Source organism: Xiphias gladius, chromosome 12, assembly GCF_016859285.1.
Source record: "Xiphias gladius isolate SHS-SW01 ecotype Sanya breed wild chromosome 12, ASM1685928v1, whole genome shotgun sequence".
Taxonomy (NCBI): domain Eukaryota; kingdom Metazoa; phylum Chordata; class Actinopteri; order Istiophoriformes; family Xiphiidae; genus Xiphias; species Xiphias gladius.
The window spans coordinates 18,541,222-18,562,588 of NC_053411.1; the positions used below are offsets into that span (position 1 = coordinate 18,541,222).

The 21,367-nt window shown below is 42.5% G+C and overlaps 1 protein-coding gene across 1 annotated transcript in view; it reads right to left on the reverse strand.

The window, feature by feature from the left end:
- Positions 1-20,557, reverse strand: part of lratb.1 (lecithin retinol acyltransferase b, tandem duplicate 1) — a 31,881-nt gene extending 11,324 nt beyond the window's left edge. The window contains exons 1-18 of the mRNA XM_040140742.1: positions 20,269-20,557; positions 19,372-19,472; positions 18,410-18,479; positions 17,322-17,452; positions 17,149-17,237; positions 16,645-16,744; positions 15,565-15,608; positions 14,880-14,957; positions 14,404-14,600; positions 11,055-11,119; positions 10,701-10,807; positions 10,516-10,618; positions 9,652-9,751; positions 7,997-8,036; positions 7,714-7,765; positions 6,853-6,961; positions 3,362-3,445; positions 2,919-3,036 (exon numbers count right to left, since the gene is read on the reverse strand). Coding sequence (XP_039996676.1) covers positions 2,919-3,036; positions 3,362-3,445; positions 6,853-6,961; positions 7,714-7,765; positions 7,997-8,036; positions 9,652-9,751; positions 10,516-10,618; positions 10,701-10,807; positions 11,055-11,119; positions 14,404-14,600; positions 14,880-14,957; positions 15,565-15,608; positions 16,645-16,744; positions 17,149-17,237; positions 17,322-17,452; positions 18,410-18,479; positions 19,372-19,472; positions 20,269-20,521 — 1,841 coding nt within the window. The 5' untranslated portion in view covers positions 20,522-20,557. The remainder of the gene's footprint in view (positions 1-2,918; positions 3,037-3,361; positions 3,446-6,852; positions 6,962-7,713; positions 7,766-7,996; positions 8,037-9,651; positions 9,752-10,515; positions 10,619-10,700; positions 10,808-11,054; positions 11,120-14,403; positions 14,601-14,879; positions 14,958-15,564; positions 15,609-16,644; positions 16,745-17,148; positions 17,238-17,321; positions 17,453-18,409; positions 18,480-19,371; positions 19,473-20,268) is intronic.
- Between the last annotated feature and the right edge of the window lie 810 nt (positions 20,558-21,367).

Sequence of the window (21,367 nt, forward strand, 5' to 3'; positions counted from 1 at the left end):
CTCGGCAAGAAAACTGTTTAGTGCGCTTTTCCAAAATGGGAACAGTTTTATATCATTGGAAGGAAGAAAAGAAGGCCTTGCGGGGAAATATGATGCTCCTTCTCTCTAAAGCCTCCAGGAAGGATGCATACCGCGGACACGCTTCTATACGTCCTACAATCAGGTGTGTGTCATGGTCCTGCACCCGGTCGGGTACCAATAGGTAACGTGCAAAAATTAAGTGGTAAAAAAACGGGTAAAAAAAAAAAAAAAAGTGTATATTAATACACAGGTACGGGTAACGAAGAACTAAATGCAGCGGGTGAAACAAACATGAGAACAAAAAAATTAAACAGAAATTCAAATAAAGGCGAAATTTTGTTAAACATCCAAACCAGCCCAATTTTTTGTTAATCAAACCTAATTAACTGCGATGATGCCCACGACAGCTCTCACCCCTCAAATCATCATCATCATCATCATCTCAGAACCAAGAATTCAGCTGACTGATGACGCAAAATGGCGGATAACGCCAGACCAGCCATCACGCGAGCCCCTGCGCAAATACAACCTGGATGAGTTTTAAAGCGAGTGAGTTTTTAGCCACTTTGTTTAATTAACGTTACGGGTACGTGTAACTGGTCGGTTCCGTTACCGAGCTCTGCGGATGCAGATTTGCAAAATTGGACCCATGCGGGATTCTGGTATGCGTACGCGGACACATTCCACACATGCATCCTTGAAAACACGAGGCGATCTCCTGATAAAGTTTTTTTTCTTTTTTTTTCAAAAGAAAAAAAAACATAAAAAACATAAAAATAACTGTGTGATCGTTTGATGACAATGGGTCAAACGACGAATGACGTTGGTACATATGGTTCACTAGTTTCATTTCCGGGTGCATGCGCGGTCGGCACGCCGACAGTCTGCGCGGTCTCGGTTTTTTAGGGCTGCTATGGAAAATCTGCACAGGGGTCCTCACGGATCCTCGCCGGCCTGAGCAGATGACGACATTTCTGTCATGCGGACCCATGCGGCCACACGGAGGCGGAAACCATGAATTGGCCCCAGGAGCAGGACGTTTGTGTGGCTGATCGTTCAGCCTGCGTTCAGCGAGAGCTCGTTTTGCTGTGTACCACGCTGGTGCACGACCGTTACTCAGTCCGAACATCATCCTACGGTACAAAAGTGTATTTGTAATTCATCTAACAAGGATTAAAAACGATTTGTAAGTGATCATGAAGAACATTTTTAACCTGAGTCAAAATAAGAAGAACTGCACATTTAACTTAAACTGTTGTAGTGGAAAGAAGGCATTGTGTCTGCAGTATATTACCAGTATTCTGTAACTAGTGTGGATTATTTAAATCATATAGCTACCTTGAACTGTGTGTTACAGTAAAACAGGGTTAGCAGAATAAATGTAGAGAAAAGCTCAGGCCTTTGTGGGTTTAAAATTCTGTAAAATCAGGGATATTTAACGCAATACAACCACCAACTATGAGCCTGTAGAGACACAGTCAGTTGTGTTTTATTAATGGAAATGGATGAAAATAGTGAGTTGCAGCTTGATGAGTTAAATCCTGGACTAACAGGAATTAGTTAAAATATGAAAAGTATGAAAACTATGATAGAAAGATAGACCCGGAAATTAAAGAGTCAAACCAGAGCTCACAGTCTGCAGCATGAAGCGAGGAGTCGTGCTGGCATGTGCTCAACTGAGAGAAGATGAAGAAAACAAACATGGAGGAGGTCAGTGTGGTTTTCCTACAGCTTGAGTCTCATGCTAGCTGCATTTCCTCTGTGTTTGTGTTATGTGAAACATCTCTCAGGCTTCGTCGTGACTAATATCTGTTTGCCTGCAGACCGTTTGTTTTGTTTTTCGCCGTGTTCCTGCCCCGTTGTGTCTTGTTGCTGAAGGCCGACGTCTGACAGTGATTACACTGACCACAGTTGCTAATTGCTGCTGCTCTGTGTGTGCGTGCGTGCCGAAATCTCTGAGAGCTGGGTGGAGGAGGCAGAAGTGTCTGTTGTCTCAGTTGCCTGAAAGAGGCATGCACACACAAACATAACCACATCCTCTTTTACACAAAAAAACAAAACACACTTACACTTAACCTCACACACACACGCACACACGCAGAGATTTGGCAGTGCGGCTGGTGTGATCCCATCGCAAGATGGTCTCTAGTTATTGATCAGCTCAGTTTACTGATAGGTCACAGGCTACTCAGTGGGTGCTTGCATACTGTAAGTTTTAAAGTCAAACAGCTCATTACGGCTCTATTGTTGAAGTTTTTCCCCACGTTTGAACAAACTTTTGAATTTTGAATAAAACAGCCCTAGAGGAATGTTTTTTGAATTGCGTAATTCTATAAGTAAAAATATTTTCATATATTTTGTTTTCTTTATTTGACTGAATATTTCATGTATTGAGAGTTTATATTAGTTACATTTGTGCAAGAAAAACAAACATCTGTGCTGCACTATTTCTCAAGATATCATATATTTATCTGACGTGTGATGCTCATAACCTGAGATTTAATGAAGCAAAAATGTTTGTCTTGTTCATACAAATGTGCACAAACGATGTGGATGTGTGATTTTTCAGAAAGACTGGTTCATTAAGTTTATACTATCTATTTCTATTTATGTCCGATAAAAGTTATTTTCTGTGTTGAGGCATTTTATTCGTTGACGTTTATTACCACGGCTGTCTGCACCCCCAGAGCCCTTCACGTGTCAAAATTAACACCCCCGTGACAGGGTGGGTGAACATGAATGACCCTGCCTGTAACCATTCTAACATCGTTTTAAGCTTTTCCTCCACAGACGCACGTACAACAGAATCACTGCTGAAAAAAAAATCCTTTGCTTTTGTCTTTTTCTTCCTCTCTCAAACAGTGCCCCCCCCCTCACCACCCTCTTCCGCTGCTCACCTTGTGACGGCGTTGCGAACTCCCGGCTGGATGAGGTGGGAGAAGTATTCCTCCACCGCAGAAGTCGTCAGGTGTTTCTTCAGGTAGGGGAAGAAGAGGGGATGACGAGCTATCACGCCTAAAGAGAGAGAGGACAACACGCACCAGCTGTAGTGGATATGAAAAGTCTACACACCCCAGTTAAAATGTCAAATCTTGTCAGAACTTTTTACAACTTTCACGTCAAATTGCAATAAAATACAAGTAAAAAACAAACTGTAACCTTTCAGGGAGTGACGATGTGCTTCCATATTCGAGTACGACTTGTGGTTGTGACTACCTGTCATTTTCGGATGTGAAGGGGACCGAGGACATTGATGTCATCCGGCCTGAATCAGGTCTGTGTCTCGTCGCAGGTCTATATTTACAACAATCTTACATCTTAGCTTTGACGTGTTTCTCACCGATGTTGGCCGAGTCTCCTTTGTCTCCGCTCCTCGTGTAGGCCAGTTCTTCCAGTCTGTAGCTGTGTGGTCCGCTGGGCAGGTCTGGACAGAGACCAGAAAACCAATACTGCCTTCAAATGTGTTTGTTTGGCTCAGCCAACGGTGACAGAGGCAAACACACAATCAGGCTTTTAAGACTCTCCCTCCAGTGGCCTGGTTTATTCTAATGCAACTCAGTTCAGGGCTGGCAGCGTTTTTGCTGTTTATTTATTTTTCAGGTGGGGTAATGTGGTCTTTTCTTTTCTGTATGTGCATGTGTTCATCAGAACAAGAGACTCTGAAAAAGTAATTCACCACATATGCAACTGCAGGGAAATCTGTGCCATCGATGTCCTCTGGATAAACAAACTGAACCTGAAGACAGAAACTGTGAAAGACTTTCACTTTCTCCGCTCGTAGACTAAAACAAATAACGACGGAGTGAATTGCAAATGCAAAAAAATGTGAACTGAAATCAAAATTCACTTTTGCTAAGAAGTCAGTTCCAAACTTCACGGTGTAGCTTTTTGGTTAAAATTATAATTACCAAAAAAAAAAAAAAAAACCTCCAGAAACCTCTTCAATGCACCTTAAAATGCCCTCAAGGACTTTTTGCACCCCACAAGGAACCCCCTAACCCTTTAAAGACCATATGAGGCTTTTCAAGGATCCCCGGAACCCCCTTAAAGATCACATGCTTTGTCAAGGGGCCGCTGGAACCTCATGACAGACCATTTGAGCCCATTCAAGGACCTCTGTAACCCCTTAAAGACTCGTAACACACTGGAATCCTGGAATCTACTGAAAGACAATCTGACCCTCTTCAAGGCCCTGTAGAACTCATCAAGGTACATTTGTACCCACACAATGACCCCTCGAGCACTATTCAAGCTCTCTTAAGTACAATATGAGTCTTGTCAAGGAACCTTGGTGCCCGTTAAGACCAGATGAGTCTTGTCAAGGAATCTTGTCTGGAACCTCCTCAAGGATCATGTAAGCCTAGTGAGGGACCCCTGGAACCTCCACAAGCAGGATTTGACCCATGAGGAGGATCCCAGAACCTCCACAGGAAAAATCTGAGCCCCATCAAGGACACTTTGAACCCCTCAAGGACCATCTGAGCCTCCTTAAGGACCCCTAGAACCTAGAAGACTCCAGAAACCTCTTCAGGAACCCCTAAAACACCCTCAAGGACCATTACTTGTGCCTGCTTCCATAGACACAGACGGGCAGACATGTAAACAAGCATTCATTCATTGTTTGCTCATTTTTGACCTCTCCTTCTCATTAAAGTGTGTTTTCTGTGCAGATGCTATCATCAAAAATGAAAAATATGGGGATAAATCACAGCTAAAGTTGCTCAATGACTTTGAATTTTAAAATAAAACCAGGTGAATAATTATTAAAAGCAGGAACACCGTCTTTCCTTCCTTTATTTGAATCTTTTTATTCTCTTGGTTTGGTTTTTGTGATTGGAGAGGCCTTCCTGTTTTCAGCCAGGAATGTGAAGGTAGGGGAAGAAGCCAGGACTCTGTGTGTGTACGTGCGTGTGCATCATTATGCGTGTGTGTGTTTGTGTGTGTTGTGTGTTAACTTGCTTTTTTGTTTACTACAATTTCTGTTCTCTTTGGATTTGTAAATAACTTTAGTTTCTTTGCTCCTGTGCAAGAGTGTCCTAAACTCTGCTGAGTGTGTGTGTGTGTGTGTGTGTGTGTGTGTGTGTGCGCTTGTGTGTTTGTACTTGTGAGTGAGTGTGTGTGAGTAAGTACTTTGCAGAGCCATTTAAGGAAAGCGTTGGTGAAAGGAGGAAAAAGTGGCACAGCTTGTGTTCTCCAGGAATACGAGATCCACACACACACACACACACACACACACACACACACACACACTTCATGGTAATCCTGTGTGGCCGTGGAGGTCTGAATTGTTTCTTCCAGCCCCTGACTGAGATGAAAATCTGCCTGTTGTAGTGTGTTAATGAGCTGTTTGTGTGAATTTTTATATCGTGTTTATTTTGATGCTTTGTTAATGTCCAGTGATGTAGAAGTGGATCTGGTTTTCCTGTTGATTGTTCCATGGTTATAAATGTGACATGGGAGACTGTCGCCCCCTGTAGGCAGACTTCAGTAACAAGTCTATCTAGTGTCTAACTCATTTTTCTGTTTATTAATAATAATTAAAAATAAATGATCATACTATGAGATTTAAGGCTGAGCAATAAGCCTTAAACACATAATTTAATTACTGTTTATCCCAGACACAGAAAATACCAGTTTCTGATTGGCTGGCATGTGCTTTTAAAAATGTATGCGGCCACTTCAAACATACAGTAGCTCTGGTAGGTCACTGTTAGTTGTTGTATCACTCAAGGACCCTTTGAATGTTACAAAAGACCCACGGAGCCCCTGCAAGGGCTCCAAAAACCTCTTCAAGGAGCTATTAAATATATGTAAGGACCATTAGTGCCACAAAAGGACCTCTTTTACCCCTTAAAACCCATATGAGTTCAGTGTGGAACCTCCTCAAAGATCATTTGAGCCTCCTCAAAGCCTCCTGGAACACTTCAAACACCACTGAAGCCTACTTAAGGACCATTTGAGCCACATCAAGGAGTCTGGAGCCTCTCACGCACCATTTGACAACAATCAAGGACCAGTTACGTTTTCCTTGGGGACCCCTGGAACCTCCTGAAGCACCATTTGTGTCCTCTCAAGGATCCCCGGAACCTCCTCAAGGACCATTTAAGCCCCCTCAGGAAACCTTGGAACCCCTCAATAAGCATCCAAGCCCAATCATGGACCATTTGTACCCCATCAAGGACCCATGGAGCGCCCTAGAGGACTATTTGAGCTCATGCAAAGACTCCTTGAACCATTTTGAACCCCCCAAGAACCCCTTTAAAGTTCAAAGTTTTCAAGAGCCCAAGGAAATTCCATGAGGACCATAAACCGACTGAAAGACCCCTGGAACCTTCTCAAGGACTATTTTGACCCCCCCAAAGGATCTTTGGAACCAATTTAAGGAACATTAAAACTCCCTAAAATTCCTAAAAAATAATAATAATACTGGAACCTCTTAATTGACATCTGGAACCCCTCAACGACTCCTGGAAATTTTTGAAGGCCCCGTAGAACCTCTCCAAGGACCTCTAGAAGAATCTCCAGGACCTTTCTGGACTACTCAAGGACTCCCAGAATATCCCAACTCTTAGCTAAACCAGCCACGGCACTAGAGAATTCTGGTCTCTGATTGGCTGTAAGGTGTCTGTCTATTATAGTCCATTTCAACAGCTCAAATTATATCAACCTGCAGGTACCCACGGCAACAGTACTAATGCTTCATGTCCTATTAGCAGTTGACTGACAGGTGACACTAACCTAAAACCGGGTTATCAGTCATCTTCTCTTTGAAAAGTGCTCATAGTTCATTACACAGAAAATAACAAAATGAATGGTTGTGTGTTTACGTACCCATATCAGGTACGTCCTGTGCTGATGCGACAGGGGCTTCTTGCTCTGGTGTGTCTGGTCCCACCTCTGAAAGTGACTCCACCAACTCTCCGCCGATGTAAATGTCCACCTGCACAGAGATCAACGCTTATCGTTTTTGGCACTTTTGTGGATAAAATCGTAGAGTGTATCTACGTAAGGACAATGTGTGGAAGAAGAAATGAACGAAAAAAAAAACAAAAAGTTTCAGTCAAGTTTCGATTATGCCCAACTTTCCCATTTCTCAAAATTAGTATGCAACAGATATAAAACCTCTTCAAATATTGGTTGTACAGAATCTTTACACTTTCACCAAGCGGGTGAGTTGAGAGTAGGCAGTGGAGAGCTGCCTTCAAACATTAAGATTTGACTGATTTAAGTGCCACCAAGCAGAACTGCATTTTAAATTTAACAACTTTTGGCCACATATTCTAAAATTAAAAAACCAAAAAAAAAAAAAAAAAAAAAAAAACATAAACCCTTTCATCGATTATAACCAGACGAAATGTTTATGGTTTTCTTTGACTAAAATTAAGTTAGAATGTCCGGAGTTTTAGTCGACTTGAAACTGACTAAAAAGGTTGAGGTTGACTAAATACGACTAAAATTAACACCAATGTTTTATCTGAGGACTGAGATTAAATCTAAGTAGCTGACAAACTGTCACTACTGTTGTGTCACATGCGATTTACTGACCATATTTCACATAAATTTGGTTGACACCATCTTTTTCATACTTTCTGACTCATTAAGTTCCTCCTTTGTTAGAATTTCCCCAACACCCAAAAAGTGTTGAGACAGTTTTCCTCTGTTGCTGTTTTTCTTTAAATAGATCAAACTCACCTTCAGCTGAGTTTTGGGGTGTAAGAAGAAGAACGGCTTCAGAACAGGAGACCTGGAAACCATGAAGACAGGATGAAGTAACACTGAAAATATGATGATGTTATTCTCTGATATTGTTATTTATAGTGAACAAACGCTGGCTTGTGAATCACTGCTCACACCCGCCACTTTATTCACTAACACTCTGATGCTTTGTTCTATATTTTTGATGAAGGGGTTGGTTGTTGTTTGAGGGTAAGGAAACATTTCAGCTTCCCGGGAGTAAACACATATTTTAACTCACACTCTGGGACGTCCGCCCACTATGCCTGTGAGTCCAGGAGCTGTGAGTGTCGAAAAAGCGAGAGAACAAGGAAGGGATGAGAGGAGGAAAGAAGGAAAGATAAGCAAACAAAGTCTCAGTTTTCTAGTCACTTTTAAAAAATACGATAATCTTTGTAGTTTTATCAGGTATAGCAGCTGGTCTGAGTTCAGCTCAGCTTCCCCTCCTACTTGCAACAACACTGACAGCGTGAATCAGCACTCGCCAGAGTCACACCGAGTTCACGCCGAGTGCGTCGGTGTGTGTGTGGTCGAGCTGAACTGGTCACCATAAACAAAATTCAAATCTGGTTCAGGAGGTCACAACCCTCCTTATCTCCAGCAACACACGGCCTGCAGCCAGCTGAGGAATACTCCCACTTTACTCTGCGTGTGTGTGTGTGTGTGTGATGAGGAGGAATAGACATTAATAAACCACGTGCAGCAGAGTTCAGCCTCTGTACGAGCAGGGGAGTGCTACATGTTTTCATTTTTTCCTACAGAGATGTTCAGGCCTGAAAGCACCGAGGACAAGATCCAGTTAACTCATGGATCCTTAACAATGTCAGTGTAACAATAGCAACATGTTTCAGACTTTCGGCCACTTTTAGACTTTGGGATGTACTGAATGAAATTCGGTTGAGATATTAATATTTATGATCTCCAGAGGACCAACCCTAACATCTCTGGTGACCGGACGGCGCCACCAGCGAGTCAAAATGCCCACTTGCATTAGTATATTGGCAATTAGTACGCGAGAAGTCAACACACTCCACTGTTCTGTACTGGATGGAAATGTGCTGAGGGACGTCAATCAAGCTGCAAGTACGGAGAGCTACTGCAAAAACAGAACTTGAAAGTTCAGCATTTAACAAAACTACAGCGGCAACTAACAACTTTTCTCAATCAATCAATCGAGTAGCCGTTTTGGTCAATAGAATGTGAGAAAAAATGGTGAAAAAGGGTCCTTCCAAATTTCCCACAGCCCAAGTTCACAACCTCAGATGTCTTGTTTTGTCCAATGAACAGTCCAGACCTCAAAGAGATTATGTTTACTATCACAGAAGACTAAAGAAACGTGGAAATTCACATTTGAGAAACTAAAATCTGAAAATCTTGACGTTTTTGTCTTAAAATAAAAAGTTACTCAGAACGACGAATCCTTTATCAAAGTAGTTGCCGACTGGTCTTCTGTTGATCGACTCTCTACAGCTCTAAACAAGACTAAGTGGAATCTTTACTAAGCCTGCTGTAGATTACCGTCGGGGGCACAAAATTTTGCGTCACTGCAACTTTCCAGTTTTGTGGGATATTTATTGAGACTAAAGACGTAAGTGAGTCATAATTTATCTGATTAGCATAAATAAGATCTGATGCCGGACTGTTGAAAAACTCAAATTAAAAATCAAGCAATTTTATTATGCAGAGTGGTGTTTTCAACCTCATTTACTTCATTTTCCAGTGTGAATCCCTACATACTACATACATAATTCTACTGAATTGTGAAAACACACTGAGTTTCACAGAAAACCACACAGAGCACACGGCGGATTTTCAGTTACTTGTGAAGACGCTTTTTATGGAGTTGGGTGGGGGTTAATAGGGTTTAAAGAAAGAGCATGTGTGTGTTTGTCGTACCCATGCCGGTCCCTGCTGGAGCTATTTCTCTGGAGAAGATTTCAAGAGCTTTCTTCTGTTTGTGGTGGACGGCCATCCAGATCACTGCCTCTCTGGAGCCCTGCACACACACACACAGATACAACAAACCATTATGGACTATAACAGAAATGACAGATTGCTAAGTTGGATATCCATGTGGTATCATTATTGCTGAAATGTACCTGAAACCTGTTTAACTTCCTCCTGCCTCCAAGAATCAGTAAAACATGAACAGAAGGGAGAAGATGGAGAGGAGAACAACAAAGAAATCAACGAGGAGTGGGAAAGTGCTGAAGAAAGGGAAGGCATGGACTTAAGACAGGGACAGAAAAAAGGAAGGAGGAGAGGAAGACGTGGAGAGAAAAGTTTTAAAAAAAGGATGAAAAAGTGGGAAGGAAAAAGTTTAGGGGAGATCAGTGGCGTGAAACAGGCTTAACTCTGACCCTGACCCGCTTCTGCTGCAGGAGAAGTTTAGAATGGATGAAGAGATGGAGGCATGAGGAGACAGTGTGTGTCCAATTCAAAGAAAAACTGAAGGAGGGAGAGTTTAGAGGCTTGACACAGGTTTAACTGTGACCCCGACCTGCTTCTGGTGTTAATGACGGAGGGATGGGTGGATGCAGAGAACGGATGAGGAGAGGGGAGAAGAGAAAAGAGAGAGGGAGAGAAACCAGCAGAGAGACAAGTTAAAAGATCGATTTTGGTTTGTGTTCAAGTTGAAACGGGGCATTAACTTGCTCTTTTATGGATGTCACTAATAAAAGTTTTGAGAAATACCTGCTGAATAACGGTGTTTGAGATAATGGGTTTTAATATTGGTGTGTGTGTGTGTGTCTGTTTCACCTTGGTGTGAGCGCCGGCACCATAAGTGTCCTCGGCTCCGAGGACCTGGATGTTGACGGCGCTGAAATCTTCCAGCCCCAGCTGTTTATACATACGCTTCGTCCTACACATAAACACATTATTCTTACGTCCATCAAGCTCAGAGCCGGCATCCACACGCAGAAGGTCCCGTCTCTTGCACTTACCGTTTGATGATGCCGTCTGCCGTTCGTCTGGCCTTTTCCGCTGCCCTCGGTCCTCCGACCGGACACACCGCTGTGGCTCTGAAACCGTCCATGTAGGTCGCACACACCTGGGGAAAAGGTTGGAGGAGGAGCAGAAAGGCTTCCTTTGTTCCAGGCGCAAAAAGTTAAAAATACTATCGAATCAAAGAAGTTAAATGTGTGTTAAATGTGTGGAACTTTAATTTGATAAAACATCAAAATGGGAACATAAAAAAAAAAAAAACAGACTCCACTGGTTAAATCCTGAAAACAAAAAAAAACATGGTCATTCTGAGCCCGTCATTCGCTCAGCGGACGGTGATGACGCTGTTTTACCTTGTAGTCACGTGAAGGAGCGAGGCCTCTCGCCCCGGTCACTCTGACAGCTCCTCCTTCTACACCTGTAAATGCGCACACACACGCACACACACACACACACACACACACTTTAGGGAACAATTTGAGCATCACGAAAAAAATAAATGTCACTAACTTTTCATTATCAATAACCCATTTATCAGGCAAAATGTTCTCCTTCTCCGACTTCTCACACATAAGGACTCGCTGCTTTTCTCTGTTTTATATCACTGTAAACTGAATATGTTTGGGTTTTGGATTGATGATCTGACAGTTTTCACAATTTTTTTTAACATTTTATTCACTAGACTAATAATCAATTAACTTAAAAGCGGCTTCTTTCCTGTCAAATGATGTTTGACTGAGCACAGACACACAAAGCAGACAACAAACCAGCTTAATGTTGGCCTCTCATCAGTAGTGACAGTTGATATGATGAACATACGAAGCTGCTACCTGGATGTTTTCTACTCTGAGCTGTCATAATAACAAAGACAGATAACTCGCAGCGTTGCATCCGAATAATTTTTCACATTTAAAACACTAATTTTCACTCACATATACGAGTGAAATGCTGCACTGTAGAGTCCGGCTGTGGTAAAGCAGAGCGGCGCTGCAACGCCAGCAGGCTGAGGCGGACAAGACACGGTACAGATCGGACTTGGATCGGCTTTATTTTAGCTGATACCGATCCATTAAAATGTGCCCGGATCAGCCCCGTTGCGATAGTGAGGGCGTCATTTCAGCTGCGTTTTCCAGTCACGTCTGACGGAATAGATACATCTATTTCAATCAATACAGCCGTCCACACGGTCTGACCCAAAGCATATTTTTACATCTATTTTCTTTGTTTTACACGAAAAACTACAGCGATTTTGGGCCAAAACGCATGTGACCAACACTCAATAATGTTCCCCGAACGTAGACTCTGTGTCTCAGATCGGCTCGTGACATTTAGTAAAGGAATTATTTTTTCCAAAAGTAAAAGTAATGAAAAATCTAATTTGTAACTGATCACATTTTCTCATTGTAATTTTCAAAACTGATGGTCAAAATGCAAGTAACAAACACTTTGCTTTAGAAAACAGATGGAATAAAAAATCTGGTTTTAGGCCATTAAATATGGAAGCTCTACATTTTATGCTTTTAGATGCTTCTAGGTGGAATGGCCTGACTGCAATGGCATCCTGACCACTTACACTGTACACTAGATGTCAACACTAATGGTCAAAGATGCCTCCTGCAAAGAATCTGGTCCCGACTTCTTATAAAGTGCAAGGAAGTAAACATTTTGAGAAAGGGACGGTTCAAAAACCACATTAACTGACCCTGCGGCCCGAAACAAGACACTTTCTGTAACTGCACTTTGACCCTGTTCTCCTTAAATATACGGAAAAGGACAAAGATGTCTTTGGCTCTCACTCTGTCCTCTTCTCCACTCATCTTCTCTCAACACCATCACCATCTTTCACCTCCTGACATCCCCCTCAGTGTGCTCAAAACACTTTGTTCACCCCGGCTTGAACCGGACTACAGACTCTCCACCGGTTCATCTCCAGTTCACGTTCCCGGCTCCTTCATGTTAAAAAAATAAGCAACTGATAAGAGAGATGGGTCATGAAGAGGTCAAACAGGGCTGAGGGGTTCAACTGGAGCTCAATTAGACTGAAATATTTACACTTTTAGCAACAAGGTCACATCCCAGAGTGGATCCAGAGCTCCCACATTGTTACGGAACATTTCGTTGCAGAAGAGACAAAAGCTGCCTCAAGCGGAGGTGGACGGTTTAAGTGTCTCCCTGAGCACGTCTGAACTGCATGTGATTTTAACGGCAACATTTTCAATTACTGAGTCTTCACAAAAAAGATTCATTGACAACTTATCTTTAATTGATGAAACCAGGATGGAAAAAAAACAAAAAAACAACTAACATGTAAAATGTTTTTTCTATCAAAACTAAACTAAAACTCAATAATCAAATGACTAAAATATATTGTGGCTTGTTTATTCACAAGCTTTCAGAAACATCCCTACATGTCTTTACCAGGACACACGGTACGTTGCTATTTTCTGGACTAGCTGCAGCTCAGAAACGCCATCAGTTTGTGCGTGAGTTGCACTACGGCCTACATCTTCAGGGACAGTTCTTTCTTACTTCTATTCTGGGGTAAGTATAATGACGCCACGGAGTCGGTGGAAAAGCTGAAGGCTGCAGCTCGAAGCCATATTTTTATCCGTTTACATTTCGGCAAACCGGTACCATTAAAAGTACTCCGAATTAGCCTGCAGCAGTTCCTGTTTGCGATGTCCCCATGGATGTACAGACGTCTATCACTGGGTTACAGTAATACTGAAGAAAACTTAGAAATGCGATGATTCTCAGGCAGGTTTTTAAGTCATAAAGAGCACATTTTTCCATGATTTTTGGATTTTTAGTCATGATGGAATCAGACATAATTATATCCTCTGATAAATTCAAACCACACCTAATCTAAAAATATGTATTTCATGCCTGTGTGTTCAGATTTGACTGATTTTTGACATTAAATAGCGCTAATGTTTTTGGGGGGTGTATTATACAAAATTGTTTGCCTCCGAGTATTTTTGTGGCAGTATATTTACATTTATATTTTTTAGAGTGGAATTTATCTATTTATTTAACAAAGTTAAGTTTTAACAGTTTAAAGCAGGCTTTGTGCAAGATAACTAAACTCCCTAAGCTGGATGCTCTTGCGCACCAGACCTGGTCCATTTTCGTGGTGAAGAGCTGGGTCATGCCGAGATCATAAATAATGAGTTGTTGGTTCTGTTAAGGGTTGTACTTGTGAAATATTCAGCATTTAGTGCACATAGTTTAAACTGTATACATCACATACATCATTTGGACGGTTATTTATGTAAACAGTACTGTGAGCGAGTAAGTTATGACTGCAAGTGTAAGACCGAAACTCTGGGGGTCTCGGTAGCTCTCTCGACGAATCAAAAAACTCTGAATTAATTATTAAAAAGAAGAAAAACTAAGCATCTTATCAGTGAGGAAGAGTTCAGAAGAGGATCGGGGGAAGATTTTGGAGTTCATGTGAGAGTTAGGCGCTCTGGGAGTCACTAATAGCTGATAAAGAGTTTATTGGAGGTTCAGGGGGGGATGAAGGGTTCAGTCAGGGGTCAAAACAAAGATCCAAACGGGTTTGTTTTAGGTTGCCAGATGAGTGTTGAAGGGTTATGAAAACAGTGGACAGTTCAGCCTGTGGTCATGTCCTCAATACTGTCTGTGTGTGTGTGTCTGTGTGTGTGTGTGTGTGTGTGTGTGCGTGCACGCCCGGTGTACCTGGCACTTCCTTGATGGCCACCTGGCTGAAGTCACAGGTGACGTCGGGCAGCAGGTACCGCCGCGGGTCGCCAATCTCGTACACCAGCTGCTCGGCCACCGTGCCGAAGGAGACAAGGCCGCCGGTTTTGGGCGGTTTGGAGAGAATGAAGGAGCCGTCGCTGGAACACTCCACCACCGGGAAACCCATGTTGTCCCTGAGAGAGAAGTAAGGCGACTGTCACACGGTGATTCAAGTATTTGCTCAACTTATCCAATCGTTTCATTGGATACTTCATTTGTACAGTGAATGGAGTTGTGGCCCTGCTGATGTCTCCTCCTTTCAGTCTGCTCCTGTGGGAATCTCTTCATTGTAAAAGCACTCAAAGTTTGTTTCAGGACCTGGGAAAGTACCAAAGCATTTTCTCCAGACATTTCCAGACTGGTGTGAAAATTATACTCGTCTTCAACATTGAGAAATTTGGGGTCTTTCTTACCAGTCAGGAACTTTGTGCCAGTCGGTGAAGATTCCACCTGTACTCTGAGCTCCACATTCGATCAGGTGACCTGCAAGGCTGATTTACACACATACAGACACACAAATATTACTTACAGCTGAAGGCAGCAACACAGTGACCAGGTTTGTACAGTGTTTGATAGAGTCAGAGCAATGGACTTCATAGTGTCCACCAAGGTGGACTGACGAGAGATGCCCTGTGCTGAGCCCGTATTTTGGGGAAACTTTCAAAGGCTCTTACTGTAGATGACTTTTATGAAGTGTTGAATTGCTTTGTGGTTCCCCTCCGCCACCATTAGACAAGCTGAATATTGTGCCAGTATCGCGGCTAAATCTGTAACAGTCCTGTCATGTTTGAAAGTCAAAAATGACAGAAACTTCAGAGACAGATACTGTATATCAAGACATATAAAACCAATCCTATCTGCCCTGATAGAGACAACCAGAGGGTATTATTCATTGGGGTGAACTGGCCCTTTAACCGAGAGATGAACCCAGCGGTGCCAAAGATTCACGTCTGACAGGAGCTGAGCAGGAAGAAGTAGCATCATGAACCTTGGCTTGTTACATTGACTTGATGCAAAAATTTGAGCCTTCATGTATGATGACGTATGAATGGTAGGTTTTGTTGTTACTGTGCAGTGTGTGTGTGTGTGTGTGTGTACCTCCCAGCTGCAAGTAGGTCATAGTCATTCCTCTCCCATCGAAACTGCAAAAGATACAAAACCCAGACAGAAGTTACATTCCTGAACTTTGTCTCTTTCTGGACGTTCCTCTCACTCACACACGCACTCACACACACACACACACACACACACACACACACACTATAAAAGGCAGCTTGCATTAATAAACAAACCCCGGAAATGTCACTTTTTGGAAACAAAACCAAAAAAAAGACACACACTTGTAGTGAAACATAACGCACATAGCCTTTCCTGACAGTGAAGCAAAGTGGATAAACCGTGCAACATTGTCCACGCCACTTCTCCCTTATCCCCGTGGGTGTTTGTTGGGGAAAAAAAAAAAAATTGTATAAATAATCAACTTGCTCAAATAATTCACTTGCTCCAACAATTTACGTCACTTTCTGTAATCTCGAGGGGCAATTAGTCGTACGTAAGATCCCAGAAACTACAATAATGACCTTTTCTCCTCAACCAGTAAATACTCAACTTCCTGACATCATTTCTTCTTTGTCTGGACACTCCAACACATTCAATTCCCTTGAACGGGACACAAAGAAAACGAGAATGGGACGAGAGGTACTGACTGTAGTCCTGTCACTAGTGATCATTTTCATCATCAATTAATCTTCCAATTATTTCCTCAATTAATCGTTTGGTCTCTATAATGTCAGGAAATAATAACCTGTTGCAATGTCTTTCTTTGTCCGACCGACCCCGCACGAAAAAAAAGTTTCAGCTTATTATCGTAAATGACAAAGAAAGGCATCAAATTCTCACGTTTGCGAAGCTGGAGCCAGGAAATGTTTAACATTTGTGCTTACAAAATGACACAACTGATTTGATTATCAAATTAGTTGCTGATTTATTTGTGTCAATCGACTAATGGTCGCAGCTTTGCGAACTGACCCCGTCAGTGCTCATACACTGAGTTTTCTTAACTCCAACAGATGATTACAGACTGAATATCCAGTTTTTCTTGACCCACGTTCGAATGGCAGTTTTCTTCGAGTAACAGGTGACAGCCCTAACAGACGCACATATTTCTATCGAACGTACGGTGTGCATGAGCGGCCCCAGTGCCACAGCGCTATCCACACAGCGACCCGTTACCACGATGTCTGCCCCGAGATCAAGGCACCGCCGGATGGGAACAGCCCTAAAGACGAGAAGAGAGAGAGAGAGAGAGAGAGCAACCAATGACACCAGCCGATTGACTATGCCTTCATTATGCTCACGCTTCATCCAGTTTTCACTTTGCGGGTGTATAATGTAAACAGCATCTCTGATCAGTGAGTGATCAGAGATGCCTGCGCTCTTTCCCAAAGTATTCTCCAGTTTCAACACATCTTACGCTAAAACCAGCGAATCTTAGTTCACAATGATGATGTTAATATTTTGACGTGGGATCAAAGTTTCGGTTTTTTGGATCCAAGAATGTAATATTAACCTTTGTTCATTTCAAGGTTTCAGGTTTGTGACCCCAGAGTTGTATTGTAATTAAACTATCAAAATAACTATGGAACATGAATGAATCAAAGTGTGTGTGTGGAGTGTCCGTACCCGAGATAAGCATTCATACTGTGCAGGGTTTTAGGCAACTGTTGTCTGCAGCCGTCATCTGCCACCTTTACTTCAGAAAGGCTATTTCTCTGAGAGGAGAGGGTTGAATGAATAAATAATCATCACGTCTGCAATAAAAAACAAAGGCGATGATGTCGGTGGAGGGGTCTTACATGGGGCATGAGGTCATCGCCGGTCACCACGGCCACCTTGAGGTCGAGGCCGGCTTTCTTGATGACTTCCTGTATGGCCTCGGCGCAGGCCAGAGGGTTCACACCTCCTGCATTACTGACGACACGAATACCTGCCAAAATAAGGTCCCAATTAAACGTTCAAAAGCCTGTTTAGAGACTTGAATTACAAACTTTATAGGACTTAATAACAATAACAATAATAATCATAGTCCCTAGATTAATAATTTAAAAACGCTAAAAGCAACTATTTTGATAATCGAATCATTGTTCCAGTCATTTTTTTAAGCAAAATACCACATATTTTCTTTATATTTGGTTTCCAGCTTCTCACATGAAAGGATTGGCTTCTTCTCTTTGTCTTAAATGATGGTAAACTTAATATATTTGGGTTTGGGGCTGATGGTTGGAGAAAACAAGACATTTTGAAGCACTTTGGGTTCTGGGAAACTTTTTTTTGCCATATTCAAGACTGAACAATTAAATGATTGATCAAGAAAATAATCGTCAGACTAACTCATAATGAAAATAGTTGTTTGTTGCAGCCAGACACCAGACAAAATTTATCCAAAAGAAATTTCTAAAACCGACAAATCAAGTTAAACCAAAAGAAAAATTAAGCTTATGTGTGTTTTAGAACTAATGTTCAACTCTGGACCCGACAAAAGATCTCTGCCTAAATTTCTCATACTATGTACAGGCTGATGTGGGAACAAAGGTTAAAACAGCAAGGAGTCAAGATTAATTAAAAAAAAACAAAAAACAATCAGCATGTGGAGGCTAAAAAGCTCTGGTCAGAAAACCTTGAAACTGACCTCTGTAAAGTCTGTTTAAAGTCATCTAGTTCACACTAGTGAAAAAGTTGTGATCTTATGAGTTCAGCTGATCTCTGTGTCTCTAAAATGTAAAACAGATCTTATTTTTCCAATATTTCTATGGTGATAAAAACATGATTGGACAAGGCTGGTTGTGTGATGCTCAGTTTAATAGAACAAAACAGCAGCGGAGGCCAGAATTTGGGGTTTCTGTTTTTTCAGTCAGTCGGAGTTTGTTGAGACAAATTCACTCACCTTTCCTGTGAATGTCATTAATGAACGGAGCCAGAGCGACCTGGACAAAGTCTGGAGCGTAACCCAGATTCTACAAGAGAAAAGGGACGTAGGAATCACCCACCGAGCTTATCACAGGGTAACGACAGGTCTCACGATAAGTTGACATTTAACATGGCAGTGCACACAACACATTCGATGAGAACAGGGACAGGCTTCCAAGTACAGCCTGACCGATACTGGAGTTCTGAATCAGATAACATAAATCGACCAACATTCCCTTTTTACATAAACACCTAACATAATCATTCTTTTCATAAGTATTCCTTAAATTAGGTTATGAACTATATGTAATGTGTGGGTCATTTACCAGTGTAAAGATCAACTTGTCAGTGCTCTCTAGTGGACAAACTGTGATAAGATAATATTGGCCGATACATCACCAACTTTACTGTTAAGACACTTTAAAAAACCCAGAATTAAGAAATTATTAGAGGTTTCATAGAAAGAAAAACGTACAAAATCCTTTTTTATTACCAGATTAGTCTCAGCACAGTATACGACTCAGCTACTGCTGCAGGAAAAACAAAGACACTCAAGCTGATTCAATCTGCCCCGGATCAAATACAATACCTACTTCGTTTCTGTCAGTCCAGACATTTCAGACCTTGAATTCAAAACCAAAAATCAAGACACCCGCACAGACTGTGCTTCCTTCTCAGCATGTGTGGCCAAATACACCCTTCGACACTGTTCCAAACTTATATCCATGCAAACACTCGTCATTCACATCATTCAAGAGGAGGATGCTGGACAATGAGTCACATAAGACCCTAAAGCAAGTCTTTACCCAAATACAGCCCTTTAAACTGAGGACCTGCAGACAAATTTCCTAACTCTCAAGGTCTACAACTATAATTCATCCTCTCAAATATAAAAAGAACACACACACACACACACACACACACACAGGTGTGACTCACAGGCATCTTGGCCTTGGCGGCAGTGAGCAGAGACATAGTGATCTCACTGAGGTAGTCAAACACCAGGAAGTCCAGCTTCCCACTGTAGATCAACTGAGGCACTGAGAACACACACAGTGAATTAATAGACATTAACATACACTGGTTACCTCGTCTCTACACTGTCATTGGCCATGATCACAGAGTATGTTTGCGCAGACCAGGAGGAGATCACACAGCAGAACGTGGCACTAACACCGGCAGGGCTGGGGGTTCAACGGGGGTTCGACGGGGGTCCTGGTACTGCACGTGCTGGCTCACTGTCACACTCTCCTGGTTGACGGGGACACTTTAACACAATGAAGCCATTTAACTCCTGTGCTTTACCTACTCTTTCGAGCCTAGTTTTCACCACCTTGTACCGATGGTGTTTTAGGCCGACAGTTGGTGTCAGTTACTTACTACAGTCTCAGATTTTACTGAGTAGCTGGATCGCTTGAATGTGGGAACTGTCACCTTGTAAAAATTCAGACAAATGCATTTACAAATGCAACTACATTTTTATTTTTTTTAGGGAAAAAATCATTCTGAAGGCGTATAATTGATAATTAACCCTGACTTAAATATATTACATGAAATGCTTCTTCATTTTCGAACAGCACTGGTTAGTCTCAAGAAGAAAATGGGCAAAGCTGATAAGAGACTTGAGTGTCAGGGTTCTGGTATTGCGTGTGCTGGCTCCCCGTCCCACTGTCACGGTTTACGGGGACGGTTGGACACGATGTCATGGTTAATGGGGACACTTGACCTGTTTTATTTATGAGCTCTGGTGCCGTTTTAGGGCCACTGAAATGAACGTGTGTAGCATAGTGTAGCTAAAGCTAACCAGTTCGCCTCAACAGCAGCGCGTCTCTGTACCTGAGGTCGCCGTGTCCCCCCAGAACCCGGAGGCACAGCCGATCCGGACCGGTTCCGTCCTGGCAGAACTCGTGTAACACCTGGAGCTGGTTTTGTTTTGATGGCGTGTGCTCGACGACAGCCCAGCGGACGAGCTAAAGTGCAAAAAGTTAGCGTCGATACACAAACTGACGCGGGTTTCTAAGCCTCTGCAGCGCGACAGCCGCCTGAGGGCCGAAGGTCCGTTACGGAGCAAATGTGCGAAATTAGACATGGCTGAAAAAAATCACACGAAGTGGAGAGAGGAGAGGAGAGGGTCGCCTTTCTCTGACAAGTTCAAGGTGCACCGGTCCATCCATAAAAGTAGCCCGACAGGAAACACGTCACGGTTGGGTTCCGCGCATCCGGTAGGGTTCCCTCTGCTCTCGTCATCTGTAAGTCACCGGTTTCTTTCTGATTTGTTTGATTACAAAGGCTGATATTTCACCTTATGTACTGCCTGGCAGGTACTTGGAAGCCCAAACATAATAATCATCAGTGTCTTGTGTATTTTCATCTTCAGGGCTTTAAATTGACTTTGTGGCTGGACTATCAACGGGATGAAAACATTTTAAAGTTAACAACTACAAATGCATCAGCTAAAACAGTTGTTAATCCAGTTTATTCTTGAAAATATTGGTATCCCCTTGAAAATAGACCCCCAGTCATCTAGAGGTTAAGTGGCTGAAGATGTGTTTCCATGCGGGTGACGATGGTGCTGAACTTCCTGCCCACGGTGCTGGCACCGCCACTGCGAGGTCGGCTGTCTCGGCACGTTTACCCGTGTCAACTGGTTCCCTCCCGGTCTCTCCTTTTCTCTGTAGGCAGGTGTACTTACTGAGGAAGGGAAAGTTACCCAGCAAGGCCGAGGGTTTACTCCATGACTGTGGTTACAGAGCACCCTGTATCCCATTACGAGCCTTTGTGCGATATTTAGGGGCAGGATGAAAAACAGATAGAAACTCAAGAGGTTTCTTGATTTGTCTGGTGCTGAATTCTCCAGATTCTGGGCAGAAATTGTCAATGCATTTTATCTAAAAAGGCTAAAACACTTAGAAAAACCCCTGTTGTCAGAATACAC